The sequence below is a fragment of the Sinocyclocheilus rhinocerous genome, unplaced genomic scaffold, assembly GCF_001515625.1.
Source record: "Sinocyclocheilus rhinocerous isolate Xijiao unplaced genomic scaffold, SAMN03320098_v1.1 scaffold1348, whole genome shotgun sequence".
NCBI classification, from domain to species: domain Eukaryota; kingdom Metazoa; phylum Chordata; class Actinopteri; order Cypriniformes; family Cyprinidae; genus Sinocyclocheilus; species Sinocyclocheilus rhinocerous.
Genome location: NW_015648618.1, coordinates 215,068 through 242,151, shown reverse-complemented (window position 1 = coordinate 242,151; position 27,084 = coordinate 215,068). Strand labels below are relative to the sequence as shown.

General features: G+C 37.1%; 2 protein-coding genes across 4 annotated transcripts; one reads left to right on the top strand and one right to left on the bottom strand.

Annotated features, from left to right (window-relative positions):
- Positions 1–1,251: 1,251 nt before the first annotated feature.
- pdgfbb (platelet-derived growth factor beta polypeptide b) lies at positions 1,252–15,906 on the top strand. 2 transcript variants are annotated; one of them, XM_016514746.1, is made up of 8 exons: positions 1,252–1,324; positions 1,639–2,110; positions 6,892–6,988; positions 7,710–7,772; positions 8,374–8,567; positions 8,657–9,584; positions 10,603–10,745; positions 14,883–15,906. In XM_016514746.1, the coding sequence occupies exons 2-7, from the start codon at positions 2,042–2,044 to the stop codon at positions 10,728–10,730; spliced, it is 1,479 nt and encodes a 492-aa protein (XP_016370232.1). In that variant the 5' UTR covers positions 1,252–1,324; positions 1,639–2,041; the 3' UTR covers positions 10,731–10,745; positions 14,883–15,906. The 2 variants fall into 2 exon arrangements, with proteins under 2 accessions (XP_016370232.1, XP_016370233.1); XM_016514747.1 differs by lacking the exon at positions 1,252–1,324 and having other exon boundaries at positions 1,597–2,110.
- A 7,909-nt stretch (positions 15,907–23,815) lies between these two features.
- LOC107710039 (uncharacterized) lies at positions 23,816–26,570 on the bottom strand. Of its 2 annotated transcripts, none has more exons than XM_016514724.1 (4): positions 26,326–26,570; positions 26,050–26,119; positions 25,652–25,749; positions 23,816–25,095 (listed from the first exon to the last, which is right to left on the bottom strand). In XM_016514724.1, exons 1-4 carry the CDS (start codon positions 26,457–26,459, stop codon positions 24,666–24,668), a joined length of 732 nt encoding a protein of 243 aa, XP_016370210.1. In that variant the 5' UTR covers positions 26,460–26,570; the 3' UTR covers positions 23,816–24,665. The 2 variants fall into 2 exon arrangements, with proteins under 2 accessions (XP_016370210.1, XP_016370211.1); XM_016514725.1 differs by having other exon boundaries at positions 23,816–25,065.
- Positions 26,571–27,084: the final 514 nt, after the last annotated feature.

Here is a 27,084-nt window from a genome sequence, read left to right as displayed (position 1 = left end):
GTATTTTGTGAACCTGATTTTTAATAGATTTAAAATCAGTCATCTTTATATTACAGTGATTGATAAAGATCTTTCTAATTTCATCTAATGCATGCAGATTTGCATTAATTTGTTATTTAACAGAGCTATTCCTGTCTCCTTCATTTTAGGCTACCGACCTCTTGGTTTCATAACTTGGACACCCATTGTGCAAATCTGAAAGGTCGTAAGATTTAAAATAGCTTTGAAGAGTTTTGGTATTTAGACACACCTTTTGATTCCATTACCTTGGGCAATGCTGTGAAAACGTTTCAAAGAGCCCATCCCATTCATTCTATGCTAATGAAACATTAACTTATTCATGTTACGTTTTTTTTTTTTTTTTTCATTATGCATGATTTGACCTTTTTTTCAAAGATGTGAATTGCCTCATTTGCCATGCAATTTTATAAAAGAACATGCCAACTGAAAAGAGAACTTTAATATTTAAAGGCATTGCACAAAGGTGTTTAATTTTCTACAGAATTTTAGCTTCTAAAAAATTTAATGAATAATTTGCCAACAAATCTACTCACCCTCAGGCCATCCAAGATGTAGATGAGTTTGTTTCTATATTGGAACAGTTTTGGAGAAATTTAGCATTACGTTACTTGCTCACCAATGCATCCTCTGCAGTGAATGGGTGCCGTCAGAGTCCAAACTGATAAAAACATCACAATAATCCTGAAGTAATCCACACGACTCCAGTCCATCAGTAAACATCTTATAATGTAATGCTAAATTTCCAAATCTGTTCCCATGAAGAAACAAATTCATCTACATCATAAACATTTTCATTTTGGGGTGAACTATTCCATTAAAGCTTATTCTGACACGCAAGAAGTAATTGCCATTGATGACAAAAAGGCAGTGCATGTTTGAATACATTGCAAATGAGATTTGTGAGCTATAGGTTTTTGGAGGATAACAAATAAAAGTTAGAGCTACTGCTTTCAACATGAGGGCGAGTAACTGATAATATAGTGGATTGTACATTCTATTTTCAGTGTTATTAATGGAAAACATAATAATGTTCTATTTGTTCCAATGCATATGCACATTTAAATGACCATTAAAATTAGTTGCAGGCATCCACAATGCAGCAACATGACTTCAGCACCTCCTCACCCTCTCTTTCTCTTTCTCAGTGAGTTCAGCCCTGCCTTTAAGGGGAGGGTAAGATAAGAGTCCACATACAGACCCCTGAAATCCTCCTCAGAGCCACAGTCCCATAATCAACACAGCACAGACGGCTCTCGCGGGGCCGTGCACGCGCTGCACATTGATAAGAATACAAGACCAAGAGGTAGATTTAGGCTAACTTACATTAATGTCGCTTTTATTACAGACAATGCTTAGACGAAGGGACCCTCGTGTACTACACATGGACCATCTGAAATTGGAAAGGCTTTTTAATATATAACAGTTTTTTTATGCGTTATCAACGGTGATGTGGAGTTAATACGTGAGGAGTTTATACCAAAACAAAGGGACCGCACGCGCATCACTTTACTTTTTAAAAAGAACTCTTTAAAATGTTGTATTATTTTTTTCCTGTTTGACTTTTAAGACACTTCATGTAATCTGAATTACTTTTTTTTTATTGCCATGCCTGAACAGGTATTTTAGATTACCGTTCTCTCAGACAGGCTAACATCAAGAGACGTCTTTATTGGTCTGAACCATGTAAATGAATGATTAAATAAGCGCCAGCTGAGGAATCCGAGGATTTTGGTGCTTCGCCTGGAAACAAACCTCTTCGCTTTAATCCGCAAACTGTCTTTCAAAGGACTTCAAATGGGCCACTTGCTCCTCAGAAGAGAGACTCATTCTGCCGTGGAGGGCAATTTGAATGTTTGCGCACTGAGAGGAATGTCGAGCCTGCAGAGCCGCTGAGGGACTCAAACTGCTGCTTAATTAACCCGATATTTGCTCGCGACTCGGAGCCCAGTGCTGAGCGTCTGGTGCGCGTCTCTCTAAATGCGCGCTGTCCCGTGGAGCCCCGCAGCGGCACGGCAGCAAGATGAGATCGCGGATCCCGCTTCTTCTCGCGGTACTTGCGGCGGCGTGTCTGCGGTTTGGCAATGCGGAGGTAAGAGCGACGTTAATGAATCTCAACTTTCTGTCTTGGAGAGTTAGACTAATTGGTTCCTATTGCATTCGTATAGGCTAATTCTTTTTCATTGAGAATTGATTGGATTATCATTGCTTTATAGAGTGAATAATATCTACAATATAATTAATCTGTTATTTATTTATTCTCCAAAATGTTTCCTCCATAAATAAGTTGATAGTGACCTCATCTGTCAAGCCACAAAAGCACGCAAAAGAGGTCAATACTCATGCGGTATATTCTTCTGAAGCCATATGATAGATTTGTTTAGAAACAAGCCAAAATGTAAGTCTTTTTTTTCCCCCCTAAGAAAATCTTCCTCTATTCTGTAGCTCTTAAATCACATTTTTAAATTTCACCTTTTTGAACGGGCGAGTTAGGTTTTATAGCAGCACATGCCAGAATCAATGACAAATTGCATAAATGGTGTCAAGCTTGGCAAAGTTTGCCTTCATGCTTTAAACTGAATGTTAAAAATCTTCATTTTCAATCTCTGTTTTACATATTCAAACTATTTTGACACATTGACCAATGGGAATAGACGTTATCAGTGACGACAAACCTGACTTGACGTGTCACAGATTTATTTTAAATCTAAACAAAAAGGCAAATGAGCTTCATTCAGATCTTTTTCAAAAGCTAATATTTGTAGCGAATAACTTAAATTTCAATCTGAATGTCTTCAGAATACTTTTATGAAGACTTGTGTAGCTTGACAGATGTATGGAAAAGAACTGCATTAACATTCTATAAAACATTTTATTTTGTGTTCCATGGAAGAAACAATAGGTTTGGAATGGCACAGTTTTTTTTTTTTATGTTCGTGAGCATATTTGCTTGTGTATTTATGTACAGGATGGATTATTCTTCCCAGTGCTTCAAGGTTCTTTGAATATTGTTAAAGCCACATTAATTTATGCTGTAATCTTGGAGTGTAGCCATTGGCACCCCACATCATCATAAATCACCCAATCATATGAAGGGTGAATCTTTTAAATGAATCTGTGAACTAATGCCTAAAGGCTGCAGGAACTGATTGGTGTACTAGGATTGTTCACATTTAGCACATGAGAGCTGCAGGTTCTAATGTTTTTGCCCTTCCTTTGACCACCACAGTTGTGTTGCATGAGGCACCTAATCAAAATATGACATTTCTGTGACCCCCCATCCCCCTAAAACCTAGAAGTCATAGAGGGGGACATATCATAAGAGATTTAATTGGTATAGTTGATTGAAAACATGCGGGATGTGTTTAAATTGTAATGTTTAAAAGGTAATTCTTGTTCGAAGGGAAATGCAAGATCAAAACTCATTTAAAAGCTGTGGTTATGATCCCTCTCAGCTTTAAGGTGTAGGCCTACTTTTTGGAAGTTCCCCATGTAAGAACATAATTTTTCATCTGTTTATGATGTATGATTTGGATGGTGAAAAAATGGCAAGTAAGACATATTCACTTGATTATATGTTTTTTATTTACGGATTAAAAATGAAAAACATACAAACATGCAATGTTGCTTCTTGCAGCTACACAAACTGATGATTGTGCATATTTGCATATGTTAGTAGATGATATGGGCATGTGTGTGTGTGAGAGCATTGTCAGCAGATGTGTAATTATGTATAATTACTCCCCAACATGGGCTGTGCATTCCGCCACTCCTCCACAATCCCAGAATGCTCTGGGCATGTCCTTCACTCTCTGATGATATTAGGAGCAGGGTTCAGGGGTTGTGTGGTTCAGCACTGGTGATCAACCGAGGCACACACCACCCTCCCATTGGTTTGTTTGGATGTTGGATGAGGCAACCTGCAAGTGTCAGTATAGCTTAATTTGCACATTTTTGCGATATTCTGATATATATATATATATATATATATACTTGGAATTCATTTTTTAATTTTATTTTTTTTGCAGAGAATTTGTTGAGACAAATTCAATATCTACTATCTCAGATGTTTCTCATAGCCAGCAATCATAACGAAAAACCAGAATCTGAAATTAGTTTTTCAAAACAAAAAACACATTACACCAAATACACAAAATAATGTTCTTTTTAGCAGCATCATATGACCACTTTAAATGTTTATCACTTTTTTCCCCTTGAGACAAGGACCCTTTAATCTTATATGTCTTTCCTTTCTGAAGAGATATCAATAAAGTTTCAACCTGTGCTTAGATTTGCTAAATCACCAAACTAAAGTCTGCAAACCAAAATCAGAAATATATGAAGCTCCATTAAATCTCCTGAGCTTTGAAACAGCAACTCCTTAGCAATACAAATTTCCTTTGATTCTATTCTTGTGAGGTCTTTATGTATGCCATCTGGTGTCTGAATGTGTATTGTTTTTTTTGTTTTTTTATAAGTGTGATGCTATGTATTTACATTGGGTAGCCATGAAACAATTTAGTGTGTGTGCGTGTGTGTGATATATTATAAATGTTTATCATATACATGCATGTGAATTAGAGTGTGTTAGTGTGTATGTCCAAGCATACGCTACCATTTAAACGTTTGAGAACAAATTAATAAAAATTCACAGTAAAGACTTTTACATGGTTACAAAAGTTTTGTTTCAAATGAATGCTGAGCAAAAATTTTCTGAGCAAGAAAAAAAAATCACAGAAATATTAAGCCGTTTTCAATATTAATATTAGTAAGGAATGTGTGTGTGATATATTATAAATGTTTATGAATCATATACATGTGAATTAGAGTGTGTTAGTGTGTATGTCCAAGCATACACTGCCATTTAAACATTTGAGAACAAATTAATCAGAATTCACAGTAAAGACTTTTACATGGTTACAAAAGTTTTGTTTCAAATGAATGCTGAGCAAAAATTTTCTGAGCAAGAAAAAAAAATCACAGAAATATTAAGCCGTTTTCAATATTAATATTAGTAAGGAATGTTTCTTGAGCAGCGAATCAGCAAATTGGAATGACTTCTGAAGGATCATGTGACACTGAAGACTGGAGTAATGATGCTGAAAATCCAGCTTTGTCATTACAAGAAAACATTTCATAAAATATAATTTTATAGAAAACAATTATTATTAATAGTAATAATTATATTTAATATTACTGTTGTTTCTGTATTTTTGATCAAATAAATGCAGCCTCAGTAAGCATAGGCTTTTCTTTCAAAAACATTATACAAAATCTTACCGACCCCAAATTTACATTTTATGTTTTCATTCTATCCATCTGTGCTGTGATAATTTGAGTATCAAAAAAATCACCATGACAACATTTAATCAATGTTCAAGCAAAGTTTATCTGCATATAAACACATCCTGCTGCACTATAGATCTGAACTGAAACCTTGCTGTGGTATTGGCAGTTCTTCCATACGTGCACAACCGGATGATAGAGCGTTTAAGAATGTAATGGAGAAATTAAAAATGGAAAACTGATGATTCACAAGATTTATGCATTTGGACAAAACAAGACCAGTGTGCTTCTCAAAGCTCCCAAGAGTTTAAGATACACCAATGATTCACCATGAATTATTTCTGTTCGATTATGTGCATACCGCAAGAGGTGTGGCAAGTTTAGGATGTTTCTTAACTTTTGGCACGCTTGAATTCCTGCATTTGTTCGGCTCATGCAAAACCGTCTGAATCACCAGCCAGTAATGTGACTGATTTCCCTTATCACGCCGATTACTGAAGTACTCCATCCTTCCGGCAGCCTCCCTCATCCATCTGTCTCTTTCTTCTCCTCAAACTCACCTTTTCTCAATCTCTCCATCCCCCACTTCCTCTCTGCCCTCTTTCCTGTGTCCTGCATAAATGCTGCCAGATGAGACGGAGGAGACGAGGGTCAGTGGCCCCTGTCTGGACATGCTGTATGAACAGGGCTATTGTGTCCCCAAGACCTGCATTGACACCCTGAGACAAACCAGCATCTCACTGTCACACACTCAAACACACAACAACACATACACATTAGTTTATTTATATTTTTTTATTCTAATTGGTCATTCAGAATTCTGAGCTCAAATGTTGTGTTAAACTGTACAATTGACCGCTATTGAATTTAACTGATTAAAATCATAATGAAATAATTCTTAAATATTTTATTGTAATTTATTATATTTTTTATTTTTAAAGACATTTTTGTATAATTTTTGATAGATTTTATTTTTATTAAATTATTAATTCAATGTTGCATGTTCATTTATTTATTTTGTATGTATCAAGGAGGATAACAAAAAGTAATTAGATCTTCATGACAAAATAATGCATTGTGGCAGCGTCTGGGTTTATTTTTTGCAATCTTGACTAACTTATGGTACATTTTATTTTATTTTTTTTTGCATATGTTACTATTCAAAAGTTTAAAGTTTTTAATGTTTAAAAATATATATATATATATTTTATTCTCACCAAGTCTGCATTTATTTGATCAAAAATATAGAAAAAACTATATTTCAAAATAGTAATATTTTTAAAATATTATTGCTATTTAAAATAACTGTTTTCTATTTGAAAATATGTTAATTTATTCATGCGATGCAAAGCTGAATTTTCAGCATCATTACTCCAGTCTTCAGTATCACATGATCCTTCAGAAATCATTCTGATATACTGATTTTCTGCTCAAGAAACATTTCTTATCATTAGCAATTTTGAAAACAGATGTGCTGCTTCATATATATTTGTAGAAACCATGATACAGTTTTTTTCAGGATTCTATGTTGAAGAGAACATGCATTTCATGGTACTGAATATTTCTAATATATTGTGTTTTCTACAGGCTGACCCTCTTCCGGCTGCTGTGGTTGAGTTGGTGAAGGGTGGATCTGTGTCTTCTATTCAGGACTTGCAGTTTTTGCTGTTCTCTGAATCTATAGGTAAATCAGCTCTCTTTACATCATTAACACTGTAAAATCTCACAGAAACGCACCTCTCATGCATGATTCATTCTTCTTTCACATCGTTTATGGAGCCAGGGCTCAGGGCAAAAAAATGCTGCAAAAAGTGACAAAAGTGCCCTAGATATTTGAAGTGTGATGACATAAAATTCCTATATAAAAAACATAATTTGATATTCTATTCTAGGCCAAATTTATGGGTTTAGTGACTTTCTAGACACTGTAGTGACCTGTAGCTATCAAATAAATGTCATTGGTGTTTTATAGGTTTGTCGCTAATATGAAGTGTTTTTTTTTTTTTTGGATAAAGTTCAGTTGAGTCCTCTCACATTCCTGGAGGCAAATATTACTCTTTAATAAATATGTTAATTAGGACTCTGGGCTACAGCACCCCAGTACTTAATATAGATTGCCTCTTTAATACTTTTTATGAAACAGCTTTTTGACCTTGAGCTATGTAAGCTGTCCTCATTTATATTTAAAGCATGTATAGTAGCAGAAACTCTTATCTATAGCCTTTGAAAATACTTGTAAGGCTATGAAAGATGCGTGGTGTGATGTGCCAGTCCTCTTCTACTGTTACTTTCATCCCTGGAAAACAGAAACAAGTTGCTATTTCCTAAAAGGGTCTGCATTTCATGCATTTTCACCACTATTTCACTACCTGATGGTTCAACGTTGCTGTCATTTTCTTCTCCAGAGGTTGAGCCAGACAGTCACCATGACAACGACACCAGCAACCGTCTGCCACGCAGTCTTCTGGGTTAGACCCACTTACTTTGTCCTTATTCTCTTTTCTTGCTTGTTGCTATACTGTTTTATTCTCTTTTATGTCACCATTATTTGTTAAATATGTATTTAACAAATTCCTTTCCATGCTTAATACAACATTAGGTAGGTTAATTCCCCGCAAAATTGTAAATACTGTCTCTCCGTGGGTTTTTCAAAAGGGGTTACTTGATGGACTAATGGCACAGAAATGACAAATTTCAGCTTTAACATGAGTTATTTTCTGATATATTCTAAAACATACTTTATTTTATTTGAACTACATAGTTCTTTTGAACAATTATATTGATTTATTGCGTGTATGACTGCAGCTTTCAAATAATGCTCAATACTACATTATTACAAAACCCCTAGTTATTATCATGTAGCCAGTTTTGTTTAGTCATGAGCTGTACGGGAAGCCAAATGATTAGCTACCACCTAGCAACACTATGTCAACCACACACAACACCTTAAACTAATGGAGAAGCATTTTGCATGAGCAAGCACCTGTACAAATCAAGTTAGTCGAATTGCTGTATGTTTTGCATGCAGTTCATGTGCCTCTGTGTGTATTTCTGCATCTTTGTCTGCAGACGCTCAGCCTGCTCAGCAAGCCATCTGTAAGGTCAGGACCGAGGTCACCGAGGTCACACGCTCCATGTTGGACCGTAGCAATGCAAATTTCCTGTTGTGGCCTCCGTGCGTGGAGGTGCAGAGGTGCTCGGGCTGCTGTAACACCAAGAGCCTGCAGTGTGTGCCTGTACTTACACACACACGATACCTACAGGTACACACACACACACTCTCTTTTCAAGTGCGTACTTACAGTATATTCAAACAAGCCATTTTTCACTTTCCTCTCCTCTTCATCCTCAGGTGATGAAGATACAGTACGTGAACAAGCGGCCGCTCTATGATAAGGCTGTCGTCTCCGTTCTGGACCACGTAGAGTGCCGCTGTCAGCCGGCTCCTCGGCCCCCTCAGCGCCGGAAATCATCCGGCCACAAACAAGAAGGACGGGAACGCTCTGGGAAACCTCGACCCAAAGATGAGCTCCATCGCAGGGATCAACTCAAACACAACCAGAGGATAAGCCTGGAAGACGTGCTCAGCCACAGCTGGCTGCCCAAAGAGAGGTTCTCTGAATCAGGATTCGGCCGGGACGGCTGGGGTCTGAACGAGACGCAGTATGGAGGGGGCAAAGGTCATAACCGTCACCCTGGGGATGGAAGGAGACGCAGTAAAATGAATGACACTGCAACACATGGAACGACGGCTCCTCTGCCAAATCATACCAAGCAGGAAGAAACTGATTTATCATTGCACAACGTTACGCAATTCGAATCGCAGAGTAATGCTAACCAAAGTATAACCAATCAGACATCTGATTATAACATGAGTACACTGGAATTGACCAATCAGACTTTTATGCACCAATCAAATCTAACGCGAGAAAACGAGCAATTGCAAACAACCAATCAGACAGACCAAGTCACCTCTAAGGCCACAGGAACAGCCAATCAGAATCCAGGAGATGTGTTTCTGTCTGTAGAGGAGAATGGTCAGAATGTGAAAGGTGAGACTACGAACGTAGAGGTGAAGACGGAAGAGCGAGAGCAGAGACAAATGGGCAAAAAGGCCAAGTTGGAGGAAATGGAAGAGCTGCTGCTAATGCATAAAATCCTAGATGAAGAAAAACACAAACATCACCTCAAAGTACAACAGAAGAATATACAGCCGTATGAGAAAATACAGCAGCTCCATCACAAACAACAACACACTTATACAACCACACAACGCACAGGTAAAATAACAGAATACACTCAAACAGATAATATGAGGTTTTTCTATTCAATCGCTTATCGTCAGTGTCTGGAAGGATTTATTCATAGTCAGCTGGACAGAATACAGTGTTGTTAAAGTAATGTCAACTTATGTTTTTGAGTAAAAGACAACAAAAAAATGCTGGTTAGGTAAGTTTGATTGGCTGTTCATTACGATCTTCAGAGCAGAATTTTGACTTATATGTCAGCGGCCTTCTAAATGAACATCTCAGCTCTGTGCCACTGTAAGCTTTGCTTAAAACTTGCATTAAAGACACAGTTCACCCATAAATGAAAATTCTGTCATTTATACAAACTCAAATCAAGAAACAAAAAGATCTAACTTGGCAGATGTTCTACAGAAACAATTTACTGGACTGCGGTTTGTATGTGAGATGCAAAGTACTGTAGATAAAAAAAATGTTCAAGACAAAGCTTAGGCAAAACTTTAGGGTTTTGCTATGCAGTATTCTGGGTGGTTACTGTGCATTTGCTAGGGTGTTCTGGGTGGGTGTGAGGATGCATTACAGACACATACAGATAGATAGATGGATGGATGGATAGAAGATAGATAGATAAAAAATTTACTCTCTTCCACTATGAACAGGTCAGAGGGAAATTCTTCTGTGCTCATTCTATGCTGTGCTTTTGTCTGTCGTAATTGCCCACTTGATGTAAGTGGTGTTTAAGAACAAGCACACTGGGGCATATTTGGACCATGTTCAGTTTGATTCTGTGAACCAATTTCTATGAATATCTCAGCTGACTTTGAATAAATACTACCAGACACACCAGATAGAGGAAGTAACACATGCATACGCCTACATAAACTTGTGCTGTGCAGTATTGACAGCATTATATGAAAATGCATTACTTATTATTGTGCCGAATAATAAGGCTAATGTGATTGGATTCAACACAGCACAACAATACCGCACAACACTGCAAGATCAGAATAGCTTGATTAAAAGTTGATTTTGTTGTTGTTGTTGCAAACAGGAACTACATCTCCTGTGCAACATCTCCCTCCGCACAAACCCCCCAGACCACCTCCTCATCCCCCGAAAAGGAGGAGAAAACAGCGCAATCGCATCAGCAAGTCTGCCATGAGAGCCCTGCTCATGTAATACAAACATACACAGGTAAGCTGCTCAGATATTAAAATGAAATACCACATTTAAAAGAATAGTTCAGCCAAAAATTTACATTTGCTGAAAATGTACTCACCCTCAGGCTATCCAAGATGTAGAGAAGTTTATTTCTTCATGGGAAACAATTTTTGGATTTGGAGTAATTTACATCACTTGCTCACTAATAAATCCTCTGCAGTGAATGGGTGCCATCAGAATGACAGAATAATCCACAAGTAATCCACACAACTCCAGTCCATCAATTAATGTCTTGTAAATCAAAAAGCTGTGTGTTTGAAATAAACAAATTTATCATTAAGACGTTTTTAACTTCAAACCATTGCTTTCAGCTAAAATACAAGCCCTCTATCCATAATATTGTTTTCTGAAGTGAGAAGTCATCTTGTCTGAATCAAGAGAGAAATATGCAGAGATCAAGCACCGTTGGTCGATGGATTTTGATGTGAGAAGACAACAGGGGATGGACTTTTTCCACTGGAGGAAGCATTAGTATGGATGGTGGACTGGTATTTTGGCTGGAAATGACAGTTTAATTTTAAAGTGTATGAATTATGAATTTGTTTATTTTAAACACTTTCAAACAATTTGTTTATTATTAGATTTTCGCTTCACAAGACATTCATTGATGGACTAGAGCAGTGTGGATTACTTGTGGATTATTGTGATGCTTTTATCAGCTGTTTGGACTCTCATTCTGACGGCACCCATTCACTTCAGAGGATCCATTGGTGAGCAAGTGATGCAATGCTAAATTTCTCCAAATCTGCTCTGATGAACAAACTGTGTGTATTTCTGTATCTTTGTCTGCAGACGCTCAGCCGGCTCAGCAAGCCATCTGTAAGGTCAGGACCGAGGTCACCGAGGTCACACGCTCCATGTTGGACCGTAGCAATGCAAATTTCCTGTTGTGGCCTCCGTGCGTGGAGGTGCAGAGGTGCTCGGGCTGCTGTAACACCAAGAGCCTGCAGTGTGTGCCTGTACTTACACACACACGATACCTACAGGTACACACACACACACTCTCTTTTCAAGTGCGTACTTACAGTATATTCAAACAAGCCATTTTTCACTTTCCTCTCCTCTTCATCCTCAGGTGATGAAGATACAGTACGTGAACAAGCGGCCGCTCTATGATAAGGCTGTCGTCTCCGTTCTGGACCACGTAGAGTGCCGCTGTCAGCCGGCTCCTCGGCCCCCTCAGCGCCGGAAATCATCCGGCCACAAACAAGAAGGACGGGAACGCTCTGGGAAACCTCGACCCAAAGATGAGCTCCATCGCAGGGATCAACTCAAACACAACCAGAGGATAAGCCTGGAAGACGTGCTCAGCCACAGCTGGCTGCCCAAAGAGAGGTTCTCTGAATCAGGATTCGGCCGGGACGGCTGGGGTCTGAACGAGACGCAGTATGGAGGGGGCAAAGGTCATAACCGTCACCCTGGGGATGGAAGGAGACGCAGTAAAATGAATGACACTGCAACACATGGAACGACGGCTCCTCTGCCAAATCATACCAAGCAGGAAGAAACTGATTTATCATTGCACAACGTTACGCAATTCGAATCGCAGAGTAATGCTAACCAAAGTATAACCAATCAGACATCTGATTATAACATGAGTACACTGGAATTGACCAATCAGACTTTTATGCACCAATCAAATCTAACGCGAGAAAACGAGCAATTGCAAACAACCAATCAGACAGACCAAGTCACCTCTAAGGCCACAGGAACAGCCAATCAGAATCCAGGAGATGTGTTTCTGTCTGTAGAGGAGAATGGTCAGAATGTGAAAGGTGAGACTACGAACGTAGAGGTGAAGACGGAAGAGCGAGAGCAGAGACAAATGGGCAAAAAGGCCAAGTTGGAGGAAATGGAAGAGCTGCTGCTAATGCATAAAATCCTAGATGAAGAAAAACACAAACATCACCTCAAAGTACAACAGAAGAATATACAGCCGTATGAGAAAATACAGCAGCTCCATCACAAACAACAACACACTTATACAACCACACAACGCACAGGTAAAATAACAGAATACACTCAAACAGATAATATGAGGTTTTTCTATTCAATCGCTTATCGTCAGTGTCTGGAAGGATTTATTCATAGTCAGCTGGACAGAATACAGTGTTGTTAAAGTAATGTCAACTTATGTTTTTGAGTAAAAGACAACAAAAAAATGCTGGTTAGGTAAGTTTGATTGGCTGTTCATTACGATCTTCAGAGCAGAATTTTGACTTATATGTCAGCGGCCTTCTAAATGAACATCTCAGCTCTGTGCCACTGTAAGCTTTGCTTAAAACTTGCATTAAAGACACAGTTCACCCATAAATGAAAATTCTGTCATTTATACAAACTCAAATCAAGAAACAAAAAGATCTAACTTGGCAGATGTTCTACAGAAACAATTTACTGGACTGCGGTTTGTATGTGAGATGCAAAGTACTGTAGATAAAAAAAATGTTCAAGACAAAGCTTAGGCAAAACTTTAGGGTTTTGCTATGCAGTATTCTGGGTGGTTACTGTGCATTTGCTAGGGTGTTCTGGGTGGGTGTGAGGATGCATTACAGACACATACAGATAGATAGATGGATGGATGGATAGAAGATAGATAGATAAAAAATTTACTCTCTTCCACTATGAACAGGTCAGAGGGAAATTCTTCTGTGCTCATTCTATGCTGTGCTTTTGTCTGTCGTAATTGCCCACTTGATGTAAGTGGTGTTTAAGAACAAGCACACTGGGGCATATTTGGACCATGTTCAGTTTGATTCTGTGAACCAATTTCTATGAATATCTCAGCTGACTTTGAATAAATACTACCAGACACACCAGATAGAGGAAGTAACACATGCATACGCCTACATAAACTTGTGCTGTGCAGTATTGACAGCATTATATGAAAATGCATTACTTATTATTGTGCCGAATAATAAGGCTAATGTGATTGGATTCAACACAGCACAACAATACCGCACAACACTGCAAGATCAGAATAGCTTGATTAAAAGTTGATTTTGTTGTTGTTGTTGCAAACAGGAACTACATCTCCTGTGCAACATCTCCCTCCGCACAAACCCCCCAGACCACCTCCTCACCCCCCGAAAAGGAGGAGAAAACAGCGCAATCGCATCAGCAAGTCTGCCATGAGAGCCCTGCTCATGTAATACAAACATACACAGGTAAGCTGCTCAGATATTAAAATGAAATACCACATTTAAAAGAATAGTTCAGCCAAAAATTTACATTTGCTGAAAATGTACTCACCCTCAGGCTATCCAAGATGTAGAGAAGTTTATTTCTTCATGGGAAACAATTTTTGGATTTGGAGTAATTTACATCACTTGCTCACTAATAAATCCTCTGCAGTGAATGGGTGCCATCAGAATGACAGAATAATCCACAAGTAATCCACACAACTCCAGTCCATCAATTAATGTCTTGTAAATCAAAAAGCTGTGTGTTTGAAATAAACAAATTTATCATTAAGACGTTTTTAACTTCAAACCATTGCTTTCAGCTAAAATACAAGCCCTCTATCCATAATATTGTTTTCTGAAGTGAGAAGTCATCTTGTCTGAATCAAGAGAGAAATATGCAGAGATCAAGCACCGTTGGTCGATGGATTTTGATGTGAGAAGACAACAGGGGATGGACTTTTTCCACTGGAGGAAGCATTAGTATGGATGGTGGACTGGTATTTTGGCTGGAAATGACAGTTTAATTTTAAAGTGTATGAATTATGAATTTGTTTATTTTAAACACTTTCAAACAATTTGTTTATTATTCGATTTTCGCTTCACAAGACATTCATTGATGGACTAGAGCAGTGTGGATTACTTGTGGATTATTGTGATGCTTTTATCAGCTGTTTGGACTCTCATTCTGACAGCACCCATTCACTTCAGAGGATCCATTGGTGAGCAAGTGATGCAATGCTAAATTTCTCCAAATCTGCTCTGATGAACAAACAAACTCATCTACATCTTGGATGGCCTGAGGGTGAGTAGATTTTAAGAAAACTTTCCTTTTGAGTAAACTATAACTTTAATATACAGTAAAACTAATAATGGTAACAATATTACATGGAATGTGCTGACTATGTCTATTTCTATCATTCTCTCACAGATAAGCAGATGAATGCAATCTCTCCCATATGAGTTCTTATTTATGTAGCAGTGTGTCCAGGGACATTAAGAGATATGGCACTAATCACTTTTCAAAAAAACACTTGCAGCCAGGCCATTCTCACCTCTCACAAACTTCTAATCTCATTCTCTGCTCAAAGTCATGAGGAAAAAGACAATTCTGACACAGAAGATGTTTGCATGGAGGATTGTTTGAGACTCTCTTCTAGGTTCATATGTGGGACTTGGGAATCATGTAAATCTGGAAGTTCAGAACATCAGAAGCATGAAACACCATTTGAACCCTGGACAGAGAAAGCGAGTAAGAGCACAGAACTAGCAAAACGTGGAAAAGAATGGCTCGAAAAGATTTCCTATGATCACTCACCTTAAGAGTCAAACTGGTAGTTGCTCCTGTGCAGCATCTCACCTATTATTCTGAATCACCCAAAAAAGTGGTTGCCATTTGCCATTTGTTGTGAAATTGAGGCTTGAATTTTGAGAACCAATGAACCAATTTATAAATTAATTTTTTCCCCTGATCCAGTATTATGAAAAAGAAATCTTTTGAAAAGCACACTATCTCCAGGGATGCGATCAAAACATGTTATTTTACGTCATATTTCAAACTATATGTTTTTACAAACACAGAGAACGCTTGAACAACTTTGTATTTTAATATATTACCAGTCAAAAACACAAAGTACCTTTGCTATAAGTTGTTTTCAGTATCATTTGTTATTATTTAAGCGATTCTTAACACTGGAAATTCACACAGGATAAAGCAAGGGAATGCGTTTCTGTCTCAATTAATTCCTCATACCTCTATGTGTGTAAAGGTGCTACATTATAACACAAAGCAGTAAGTTTATTCATTAATATTATTTATTCTTTTGTAAATCTGTTCTGTTCACAGCAGGGCCGGTGTTTCATCATAGTCTTACAAAACATTTACCAGAAGACCAAAATGTGGATTATTTTTAATATGTTCATGTACAGATGGTCTGTTTTGGATCTTTACAAAATGTTGCAGATTGTGCAGAATTTGCACTCTATTTTATACATAGAATAAAATTTAAACACTAACTATTAAGGTGTAATTCATCATCTTTTTTGTGTGCAATTTTAGATTTAATGTTGCTCACCCAAAAAATAGAAATTTGCTGAATCCTCAGGCCATCCAAGATGTAGATGAGTTTGTTTCTTCATCAGAACAGATTTGGAGAAATTTAACATTACATCACTTGCTCACCAATGGATCCTCTGCAGTGAATGGGTGCCGTCAGAATGAGAGACCAAACAGCTGATAGAAACATCACAATAATCCACATGACTCCTGTCCATCAATGAATGTCTTGTGAAGTGAAAAGCTGCGTTTTTATAAGAAAAAAATCCATCATTAAGACGTTTTTAACTAAAATACGAGTCCATAATCCATAATAACGCTTCCTCCAGTGAAAAAGTCTATCCCCTGTTATTCACTCGCATCAAAATCCAACAACATTTGTTTAGCACTATTTTTTGCTTGTAAACTGTGTACTTTTCTGGATTTGTTTCTTACAAACACACAGCTTTTCACTTCACAAGACAAACTGATGGACTGGAGTCATATGGATTATTTGTGGATTATTGGGATGTTTTTATCAGCTGTTTGGACTCTCATTCTGACGGCACCCATTCACTGCAGAGGATCCATTGGTGAGCAAGTGATGTAATGCGAAATTTCTTCAAATCAGTTCTGATGAAGAAAACAATTCTTCTACATCTTGATCCAGAAGGTGAGTACACTTTCAGCAAGTTTTCATTTTTGGGTGAACTATTCCTTAAATGCAAACCTATTCAGATATTCACATAAACTTCATTTGTTGTGCTACCACAGTCTTTGTCATTTGGCAGACACTTTAATTCAAAGCGACATACAGTGTGTTTTCTGGGAATCAAACCCTTGAACTTGGGTTGCTAGCACCATGCAGATGAGCTACATAAACACTTGTTTTCAACCCAGTGCATTAATAATGGTTTGTTTTTCCTCCTTTTCACTGCCATCCTGATTAAAACTAGCTTATTCCTAAATCTATTTGCCCAGAAAACATAACTTCTACACTTGCAGTATCTGCCCACAGTTTTTCAGTTTGATTTTGGCCTGTTCACGATTTGAGGTTTCTGATCCCAGTTCAGCACATTTTACACAATTACACTACCGTTCAAAAGTTTGGGGTCAGTACTTTTTTATTTATTAATAATATTCAGAAAGGTACCAGCAAATTGATCAAATGGACAGTACAGTCATCTATATGTCACATCACAAAATATGTCTTTCAAATAAATGCTGCTATTTTAAATGTTCTATTCAAAAAAAAGTATCACAGTTTCCACAAAAATATTACTGTTTTCAACATTGATAATAATAAGAAATGTTTCATGGGCAGCAAATCAGCATTTTAAAAGGATTTCTGAAAGATCAGGTGACACTGAAGACTGGAGTAATGTTGCTGAAAATTCAGCTTTGCATCACAGAAATAAATTACCTCTTAAAATATATTAAAATAGAAAACAGTTATCTGAAATTGTAATATTTCACAATATTACTCTTGTTACTGTTTGTTTGATCAAATAAATGCAGCCTTGGTCAGCATAAGAGACTACTTTCAAAACTATTAAAAAATCGTACCGACCCTGGTTTAGTCCCATGGCCCTGCAAATGCTAAAGTGGGACGTCCCAGAAGTCCATTTGTTCCCTATCACCACATGAAGTTCCACTGGCAGTCGGAGGTCTTTGGTGTGCCTGAAATGGGAGGAAAGTTTATTGCGTTGTTACTCTAGGGAGTCGTGTTGTTTGTATTTGTTTTTTGGGAAGGTGACAAATATGTTCCTGGACTAAAGGATCCTGATTGAAATTCCCCTGTTCACTGAGCATAAAGCGGCCAAGAGGCTCTTTCTCAAGGGCACTGACAGATCTACACTCTTCAGCTGAATTTTCTGGAACCAGACCGTGAATCTCTGAAGGTCTGTTTTAAAAACAACAAGATTGATTTTTTTCGAACTTTGACCTCCAGCTATGATAAATAATCCATCAATGTTTATTGCAGTATATCGTGCTTGACCAACATTTATGCAATGACAAAAAAAGGCCTATCGTGTATGGGCTTACACTTCTGCCACAATTCTGCGCGCGAAAGATCATATTTTGAGCGCACAAAAGTGCATTTTGCACGCGCGCGATCTGAGTTTTGTGCAAAAAATTTTCGTTTCGCAAGTGTTTTTGTTTGGTCTGTGTGAGAATGGTTGAGAGGGTGCTCTGCTCTGCTGCGGCCCACCCGGACAGATAGACGCACTCCCTCACTTCATATCTGACTCGCTCCCTTGATAACTGGAATTTATGTGCTGAATTAATGCAATTAATTATGCAGCCCTGCATTATTGTGGGAGGAGAGAGACAGTGAGAGTCGGTAAAGTGGATCAGTTCAGTGCTGGCATTGTACAGCATGACCTTAGATGAGCTTGACATTTTGATGTATGGAGATTCAACTCAATCCTGGAATAAACTTCACTCTAAGTTGCAGCTTTACAGTTATTTTAAGTACCTCACTCAGTATTTTAAACGTTTATGTACTTTTACTTGAATTGAAACCACTGATAGTGCTATTTACATGCACGTATATCTGCATTTTTGGCACTCATTTTAGCCTTTTACACAAAATGTACATATTCTAGAAGTATCTAATGTCCAGAAGATGATGAAAATGACCTGATTGTCTTTTTTAAACACTGAAATTCAGTGTTATTTTAGTTTTCGTTATCTATTATTATAGTATTTCATATTTTTAATTAACTTTTATTTTCATATTTTCATTTTAGTTTAGGTTTTAATAATTTTATTAAAATTATCTTTGATTTTTTTCTCAGTTTTAGTTTTAGTACTTACACTTTTTGTTTATTTATTTTTATTTAATTTAGTTAGTTGCCAAGGCAACATTTCTAATTTCCATTTTTTCCATAATTTTCTTTTTTTTTTTAACATCAGCTTTATTTTTTAAATGACCAAAAAACGATTTTTAGAAGTTTATTTTGTGTGTGAAAACTAACTATTAGTTAGTTTGAGTTAGTTAACAATAACAACACTTTTTTTCTCTCGCTCTTTTGTTGCCAGTATGATATTCTACATGGATTTTATTTCCATCCCATACAGTATGTAAGAAAGAAAATCTGTAAAATAGGGCCCAATATACTTTGTTAACATTAAGACATTTTCCATATTGATTTTTCACAAGGGTTTTGTCTGTATTTTGAATTACGTATTACATTACTTTGTGTTTTTGGGTTAAAGGAAATATCCGCAAACTTGTGTGTTCTTCAGTTTTTCCACAATTTTTTTCCTTACAGTTCAGGGCATCTACTTTGTCTTTTTTTTTTCTTTTGCACTTTTTAAAGTCATTTGTGTTTTACTTCTACTGCTTAGGCAACCAATGTTACCATGGAAATGATAAATTATTTAATCCATTTCCTACGATTTCATTCATACATTTTTATTACTTCAAAAGCAAGATGCATTTTCTCTGAAAGAGCAAAACAATCACTGAAATATTATGTGCTTCATTAATACTCTAGCAATTATTACTGAAGCCAAAGCAAAGATATTTGCAAATAAAAACCACTCTAATATTTGGCAACCATAAAAGGTCACGTACTGAAAGATACCCCTAGGACAGAGGATGAGAAGACATATTCCTCTCTGCTAGTGCACTCATTTTCCTCCAAGCACACTTAAGTGAAGGTGCTATAAAGTTTGTTAGTATTATTGCTGCAAAAGCATGATGTACAGGCACTCAGCGTCCATGTTTGCAAGAGTTAAAGCACTAAGAGCAGATAAATCTCACGGATGCTAGCAGAGAGAAGAGTCTGCACCCTCCCTCTTCATGATTTAGCATACATTCGCCTGCTAGCATAACACACATAAACAGATGCACACAGGTTGTCCACAAACCCACAGCACTTTTCAATGGCAGTAAGGCCATGTTCTGGATAGTGTCATGCGCTGCCCAGACCTGTTGATGTTAAAAATGTGTGTGAAATTCAAAGGATTGATGAAAGGAATTGATCATGCTAAAAGGAAAGGAAAATCATGCTAACAGTTCAGAAAAGGTTGTGAAAACAAGTGTGTGAAGCAAAACTTGTATCAAAATTCATACAGTACAAAATGTAAATCTATAATTATATTATATAACATATTATTTTTAAATTTCATATGGTTTCATAAGACTTGAAATATAGAGTAGAGTCACATGGTGCATTTTGGAGAAGGATGACAAAGATTAAAAACATGAATTGGACTCTAAATTAGAGGTGAGAACTGGAACAAATCTCAGAAAATATCCTGTTTTTCAGTGCAGACAAACTCTTTAGTGTGGAAAAAGCAAACCTGATGCTTTAAATGATCACCTGTTTAAACTGGGTTCAGAGAATGTGGATGAAAGACATCTAAATGCTAGACCTGCACAGTCAGACACAGCTCAAACCGTTTAATCAAGCTTGTACAAATAGTTTCATACACAAACGCATGAGCACACTCCACAAGGCCTTAAATAAGATAACAGGAAGACGCTGTGTGTGCTGCTGGTACAGATAAAGATCTGATCTATTGTGTGTGAGCTTGTGCATGGTTTGGGTGTGTGAACATGTGCATTCTACCGCAGATGTGTGTGTGTGTGTGTGTGTGTGTGAGAGAGAGAGAGAAAGAGTGTGTGTATTGTATGTTTATCTCTGTGCATATTTGTGTGACACTGAGCCTCAAATAACCTCCTGCCACAGACCTTCCGAGACTGACGGTTTTTGTACAGCTAACAGATTGATCTAACTAACAGATTGTACAGCTGTTACCCTGATGTGCATCTCAACTGACATTCTGCCGTCCATCACTTATGATTCAGGTATTGTGTGATCAGCAAGCACAAACATTGTCACGGTGTTACATTGCAAGTATAGTGTATATTGCAGTACAAAGTTTTACAACAAATGTTATTTGCAACTCACATTTGTTACTATTGTTAGTTAGTTCATCTTGACTCAGTCACTTCTGGCTTCTTTACTGTAACATCGGAAACATGCATTTTCTACAAAGCTGCTTTGAAAAAAATATGTATTGTGAAAAGTGCTATCCAAATATGTGAATTGAATCGAACTGCAAATATGTCTTCATTATAACCCATTTATAATATAAAGTGACCTGGAAATGTTGCAAAAAGACCTGGTAGGTTTTCTTAGAGTAGCCTTAAAATAAACTGGAATGTATTTAAATCCACACAAAACTGCAGCATTTGCCTAGCATTGTTTTTAGGCTTTAAGCCTTCTGTAAGAAATATTTTGAAAAAAAATAAATAAATAAAGTGTGGGAGACCTATAGTTTAACTAGAATAAAAAAGAGGGAACCCTAGAAAATACCATGAAAATAAATAAATAAATAAATAAAAACTATGTAATAAGCCATGCTAAACATCTCATAACATTTCTGCAATGTTATAAAATATGATTAAAAAACCTTTGACATCTGTCATATTGAAGACATAAATTGTCACAACCTTTCTACAGCTAAAATAATACATGTTTTACCCTTTTGATGTTCTGGGAGCCTGTTGATCGATTTAATAAATAAACTTTGATTAGAATATTAATACTGAATTTTCATTTGTTAATATTTCTCTTCATCCAAATGCTGAATGTCTGTTCATTTTAGGGACTTAAGTCAGCAAGCCTTGGGAAACGTGGAAATGACTCGGAGGAAGCATTATAGTTATAAGATAAACTGAAACTTCTTTATTTAACAACCTGCCAAGTTTCTCTCACTACTCACTAGAAGTGTAGTCTTTTTTTTAATACACATAATGATCATTTAAATGAGAATTCAGGGACTTTTGGATGAGAGAGTTTCGTTCTGACTCACTGGTTCACTAGTGAATGGGTCTTCCATGAGCAGATCACAAAAGGTCAGAGGTCAGCTCAAAAGGCAGGATTACTGAGCTAAACAGATTAGCCTAAAATGTTGTTTTTATAGAAAGCTGTGGGACAATTGGCCTGTTGATTATGTATGAGAGTGTGTTAGGATTACAAACAGAGAGGCAATATTTTCCTCTTGGTGTCTGAGGTAGGATCCCAAGTTGTTGCTTTGGATAAAATCATATTCAGTGTTTTTTATATGTTAAATGTGACTCGCTTTTGTCCCTTCAACTAAATACTTACCAGAACAGTTTAACTTCATCATGACCTTTGACCTCGTCACTTCTCCCAAGCTATTGGACAGGTTTGTATTGATGATGTCAGATGTGGCTGTCATGACGACGTGAGAGCACACACGCACAGACACTCACAATGCAGCAGTAGTCTCAAAAAATTTTTTGCGAACAGGAAATGAAAGTTCTGCATCAACTTCTGTGTGATATACAGATCGCATAACTGTAAATAGGTCTGATTGGCTATTTATGCTGCAAAGCATGTGCTATTTTGTTCTCACCCTCATGTGGAAGTCTAGTGCATTTAGTGGACCGCTTTGGTGCTTTTATGTATCCAAGGCTCTCAGTGTAAGTTGTCATAGTTTTGTCAAATTCTATAGTCACGAATGAAATTTTCCAAAAGGGGAAAAATATATCAAGAAATTAATTGCTGTTTAGAAAAGACAAAATGTTACATTTGCCATAACGACATCAGCCTTTATTATTTGCTGTTCTTTTGCTGACTGCCACTGTCGATATAAGGATTGTGTGTTAAGTGTTGAGGTCTACTGTACGTAAAACCATATGAATTTAAAAAATATATATATTTACAAGATAGTCTCCATGCTTTATGGCAAGTGTAATATAAGAATGCCTATAACAAGAATTCTTGTGTTGATAATTTAATATTTGTATGAATAAATAACATCTGTATGATCTGACCAGAATGTATTGGCTTAAGAATTCAATTTGGTAAGAACTTCCGACAATTTTTAAGACAATTTAGTCATTTTTGTTTTTATAATGAATTCCCATGCTTCTATCTGTTATTTCATAGTATTGATGACTTTATTATCATTTAAAAACATGAAAAATAGTATTTGCAAAGAATAATATTGACTGTTTTGATGTTTTTTTTTTCTTTCTTATTTTACTTTAACATCCTCCAGGCCTGAAACTGATTGTTTTGTATTTCAGGAAGCTTTTATAAACCAGTGAAGGTATTTGAAGCTGTATTATTGCAGTACTCCTATGGAGACCCCGCGATTGCATAATGGTCTCATATCGCCATAGTTTCCAAACACCTTGAAGGCTTTCCTGTTTATTTACAACAAAGCAACAAGAACTCCACCTCTCCCTTCATGTCTCTGTATCTCTGTCTGTCTTGGTTGTGCTCTTCTCATTTGTTCTTGAACAATAGATCTTAAAGCCTTTGTGTGGAATGTATCTGCTTTCAGGAGCACGATCAGAATTTAACAGGATTGTTTGTGGAAAAACAATAACTGTGCATTCTGTCGTCACGGTCAAGGCCATATTGGTGGGGAGAAAATATGAAATTAACTGTTAGAAACTCTTTAGTGACTCATGTTGGTGTAATTAAAACATATTCACACACACTGTCTCACACACACACACACACACACACACACACACACAAGCCCAACATGAGGTGCTGAGTGGAGTAGATTAGGCTGCGATAAATCACATCTGCTCCGTGTGAAACCGATGATACAGACATACACCATAAACTCCAGCATGCCAAAAAACACACATGTGAGACACTGAGAGAGACGGAGATAAACACACATAAACAAACACTAAAATTACATGTGTGGAAGAAGAGTACAAGAAGGCACTCGAGCTTTAGCTAAATCTTTATGTGCTTGTGTACAGATAGTTTGCAATCACAGCTTAAGAAAACAAACACTTTTTTTTGTTTGTTTGGGCCTGCTCATGACCAACCTGAAACTGTCTTTAGCTCAGCACATAGATAGTTTTAATGTTTTCGATGACACATAGCAACATTCGCAATATTTTAACACAATGTAAGTTATAGAGAGATTTTTAAAAAAACGTTCATTTTAAATGTTTTAAAAAGTATAAAGTTTGCAAAAATCTAAAACAGCACTGCTTATATACAAAAGGCGCCCCATTCACTAATAAATCAATGTGCTTGTACATTCAGTCAGTTATGGAACCTTACTGATGGAACGTGATTTCTGCGTGAAAAGCAGATTTTGCGCACAAATACCTGCGTACACAGTTAGTGAATGAGGCTGCCAGTGTTTGTCAAGCTGAATTAACTGCAAAAGCTTATGAAGAAGAAAAAGAAGACATTCCCTGCTGTGGGTATGTGAGGCACTGTGTCACGTTCGACTAATGCGTTGCTTGCTCTCCACGGTTTGCACTGAGGAAATGAGAAAACAATTAGACTTTTCTTACATTCATTTAAAGCAACACTGCCATCTGTTGGTGAGACTTTCACAGTACAACAGCTTCAACTCAAAGTCCTACTGAAGCTCCAATGAGTCTTTCACCCCCTTTCATTATGAGCATGCGAAACATTCATCTGTCACTAGACATTGCTCATAAAGTGACAGTTTGTATAAAGCAAAGATTTGAATTACATTCACTGTGCTCCACTAATTGTGCTTAGCTCTGGTCTTCCATTTCTGGCTCCTTCTTTGAGCATGTAGGCCCTTCATGTTTTTTCTTTTTTTAAAGCACCAAACTAACAGTTATTGAGTCCTTGGTCATTATGTTCCAGAATGTGCAATCTTCACATATCCTCTCAGTTCTGACTAGGCCGTGACGACACATGGCATTGTGAAGTATCCGGATGGATGAGGGAGGACCATACAACCCTCATCTGGGCCGGGGGTGTACGCAGGGGGTTCGTTTGAAGGGTTATTGGTCGGGCTGTCACCGGGGACGGGGTTTTGAGTTGCTGGCATGGCGCTGGGAGGAGTTACAACGTAACCTCCATTTACCGAAGCAAAATTCTCAGACTTTCCCGACACGCATGTGTGATCTCGGTCTATAGAGGCGTCAGGAAATTTGACCTGGGTGCAGGGTTCCTCGCAACACAGAATATAAGGTCCGCTGAAGTTCATGCCTGATTTGTCCTTGCACATGCCTTCACTCACATAGGCGTGCAAGTGGTTTGATCCACCTGACCGTGCCATTTTAACAGCATCTTCACTGTGTGACAAACACGGCTCCCAAGAGACACTGTAACAAAGTGAAGTGTTAAAGAAAAACATAGTCAGACAGAGATTTAAGATACACAAACATGAACCTGAACCCACTTCCATAATGTGACTTACAAGAAGTTTGAGGGTTTGAAAAGGAAAGAGGCACTGGTGGCATTAGGCGAAATGTTTCATTTCCTTTTTAGAGAGTATTGCTATTATTAACTAAAACTAAAACTATTAAACGTTTTTCAGTAATAGTGCTGAAATATAAATAAGAATAATAAAATATAATTTAATAAAATATAAATAGTGTAAAAAAAACTTGGCAATTAGCTGAAATAAGTTGAAGTACTGAAATTACTAAATCTAAAACTGAAATAAAATAATTTAAACATATAAAGAAGTATTTACAGTAAATAAAGTAAAGCTTCAGAATATAAAAACAAAAAAAATTTAAACAAAAAGACATCAGGATGTCTAAAACTAAAATTAAAACTGAAAAACTAAAAATAAAAACTAATTTAAAATATTGATATTCATGGAGACAATTAATATTTTTACTGCAAAATGTTATAATTTGATTCATAGCTTACCTGCTTTTGCAGAGACTGACATTGTCTGCAGCCAGTAGTACACAGATGGAGGTTGACTCTTTCTCACTCTGGAGATTTGGCCATCCGCTTGGAGACTTCTGAAAGAGAGAACGATAGAAAAAACAATTATGTAATACATATAACCAGGTGTAATTTGGAGTGGATTACTAGTTATAAAACTTATAAAAAAAGGCATACATGCCATCCTTTTAGCTGTTGTGTACCAGAAACACTGAAATTAAATAAAGCGAAGTAAAAAAAAATAAAATAAAAAAATAAAAAATTTGACAAAAACATTGAAATAAAAACAAATTGAAAACACTATATTAATTATATTGTGCATCAAACTCCAGATTCACCTTAAACATTTACTGTTCCAAGATCAGTTAAAGGCTCACCTTCATCATCCCCTCCAGCACTTTGCTCTTTATGGGCGATGGAATTGATCCCTTCCACAACTTGATCCTTCTATTATAGAATTACACACATGAATAAACAAACACAAATAAAACCAGCCAAATATGAACGACCGTTCCTGTAGCAATACCAGTGTAATGAGATAAGACTGATTTCCAGGGAATGTATAAACTGATTAAATGTATATATTGATTTCAATGTCTGAAATTTTGGATGGATGCATAAAAGCATAAATGTAAATGTATTGTGGGTTTTACCTGTGTAAGGATGGAAGGGTGTTGTACAAGATGACGAAAATCACGGCCACAAACACAGCAGTCAAAATGAAGATTACAGAGCTGATGGGCGATGAAACTACACACACACACAAAGAGTTTTTCTTATACATCATTATGCATATCGAGTTCTGTCCTGTGGGTATCAACTACTTTTGTCCTAAGCTTAAATAATTTTAATTTTACAAAGATATTCCCAGAACTTTTCTTTCATCTTTGTTATTTTAAAAGAAGCTCTTTATGAATTATTTACACATGTATAAAGTTGAGTACTTTAATGTAAAAAAGACAGAAGGGCATACAAACACAGGACACAGTTGTCACACTTCCCTTAAGGCATGGAGCGAGGAACGAGGAGACCAGGGATACACGAAACAATAGTCTTTTAATCCAAACATCCAAGGAAATACACAGGGCAGACAGGAGCACATGAAGCACCAGGGTTGACGTATAATCTCAGACAAGGACAGACAGCACAGACTCGAACTTAAATGCAAGGGATAATTAACAAACACAGGTGTACTGAATGACTAATTAACTGGGAAGCAGAACACATGGGGAAGAAACTGGGTCACAGAGCACAACAAACAGTCCAGGGGCGTGACATTACTCCCCCCTTTCGGAAGGTGTGTCCTCGCACCGTAGAAACATGGGGAGGGGAATGGGTGGGAACTAGGGAGGAGGCTCAGGAGGAGGACGGACACCCGGGAGGGGGCCGGCAGACAGAGTCCAGGGAGGAGA

Excerpts from the sequence above, each read along its gene's own strand:
- pdgfbb (XM_016514746.1), top strand. The coding sequence starts at position 2,042 with ATGAGATCGCGGATCCCGCTTCTTCTCGCGGTACTTGCGGCGGCGTGT. Across the intron at positions 8,568-8,656 it reads CACACACACGATACCTACAG|GTGATGAAGATACAGTACGT; the intron begins GTACACACACAC and ends CTTCATCCTCAG. Across the intron at positions 9,585-10,602 it reads TACAACCACACAACGCACAG|GAACTACATCTCCTGTGCAA; the intron begins GTAAAATAACAG and ends TGTTGCAAACAG.
- LOC107710039 (XM_016514724.1), bottom strand. The coding sequence starts at position 26,459 with ATGATGTATAAGAAAAACTCTTTGTGTGTGTGTGTAGTTTCATCGCCC. Across the intron at positions 26,120-26,325 it reads ACCCTTCCATCCTTACACAG|AAGGATCAAGTTGTGGAAGG; the intron begins GTAAAACCCACA and ends ATTCTATAATAG. Across the intron at positions 25,096-25,651 it reads GTCAGTCTCTGCAAAAGCAG|TGTCTCTTGGGAGCCGTGTT; the intron begins GTAAGCTATGAA and ends ACTTTGTTACAG.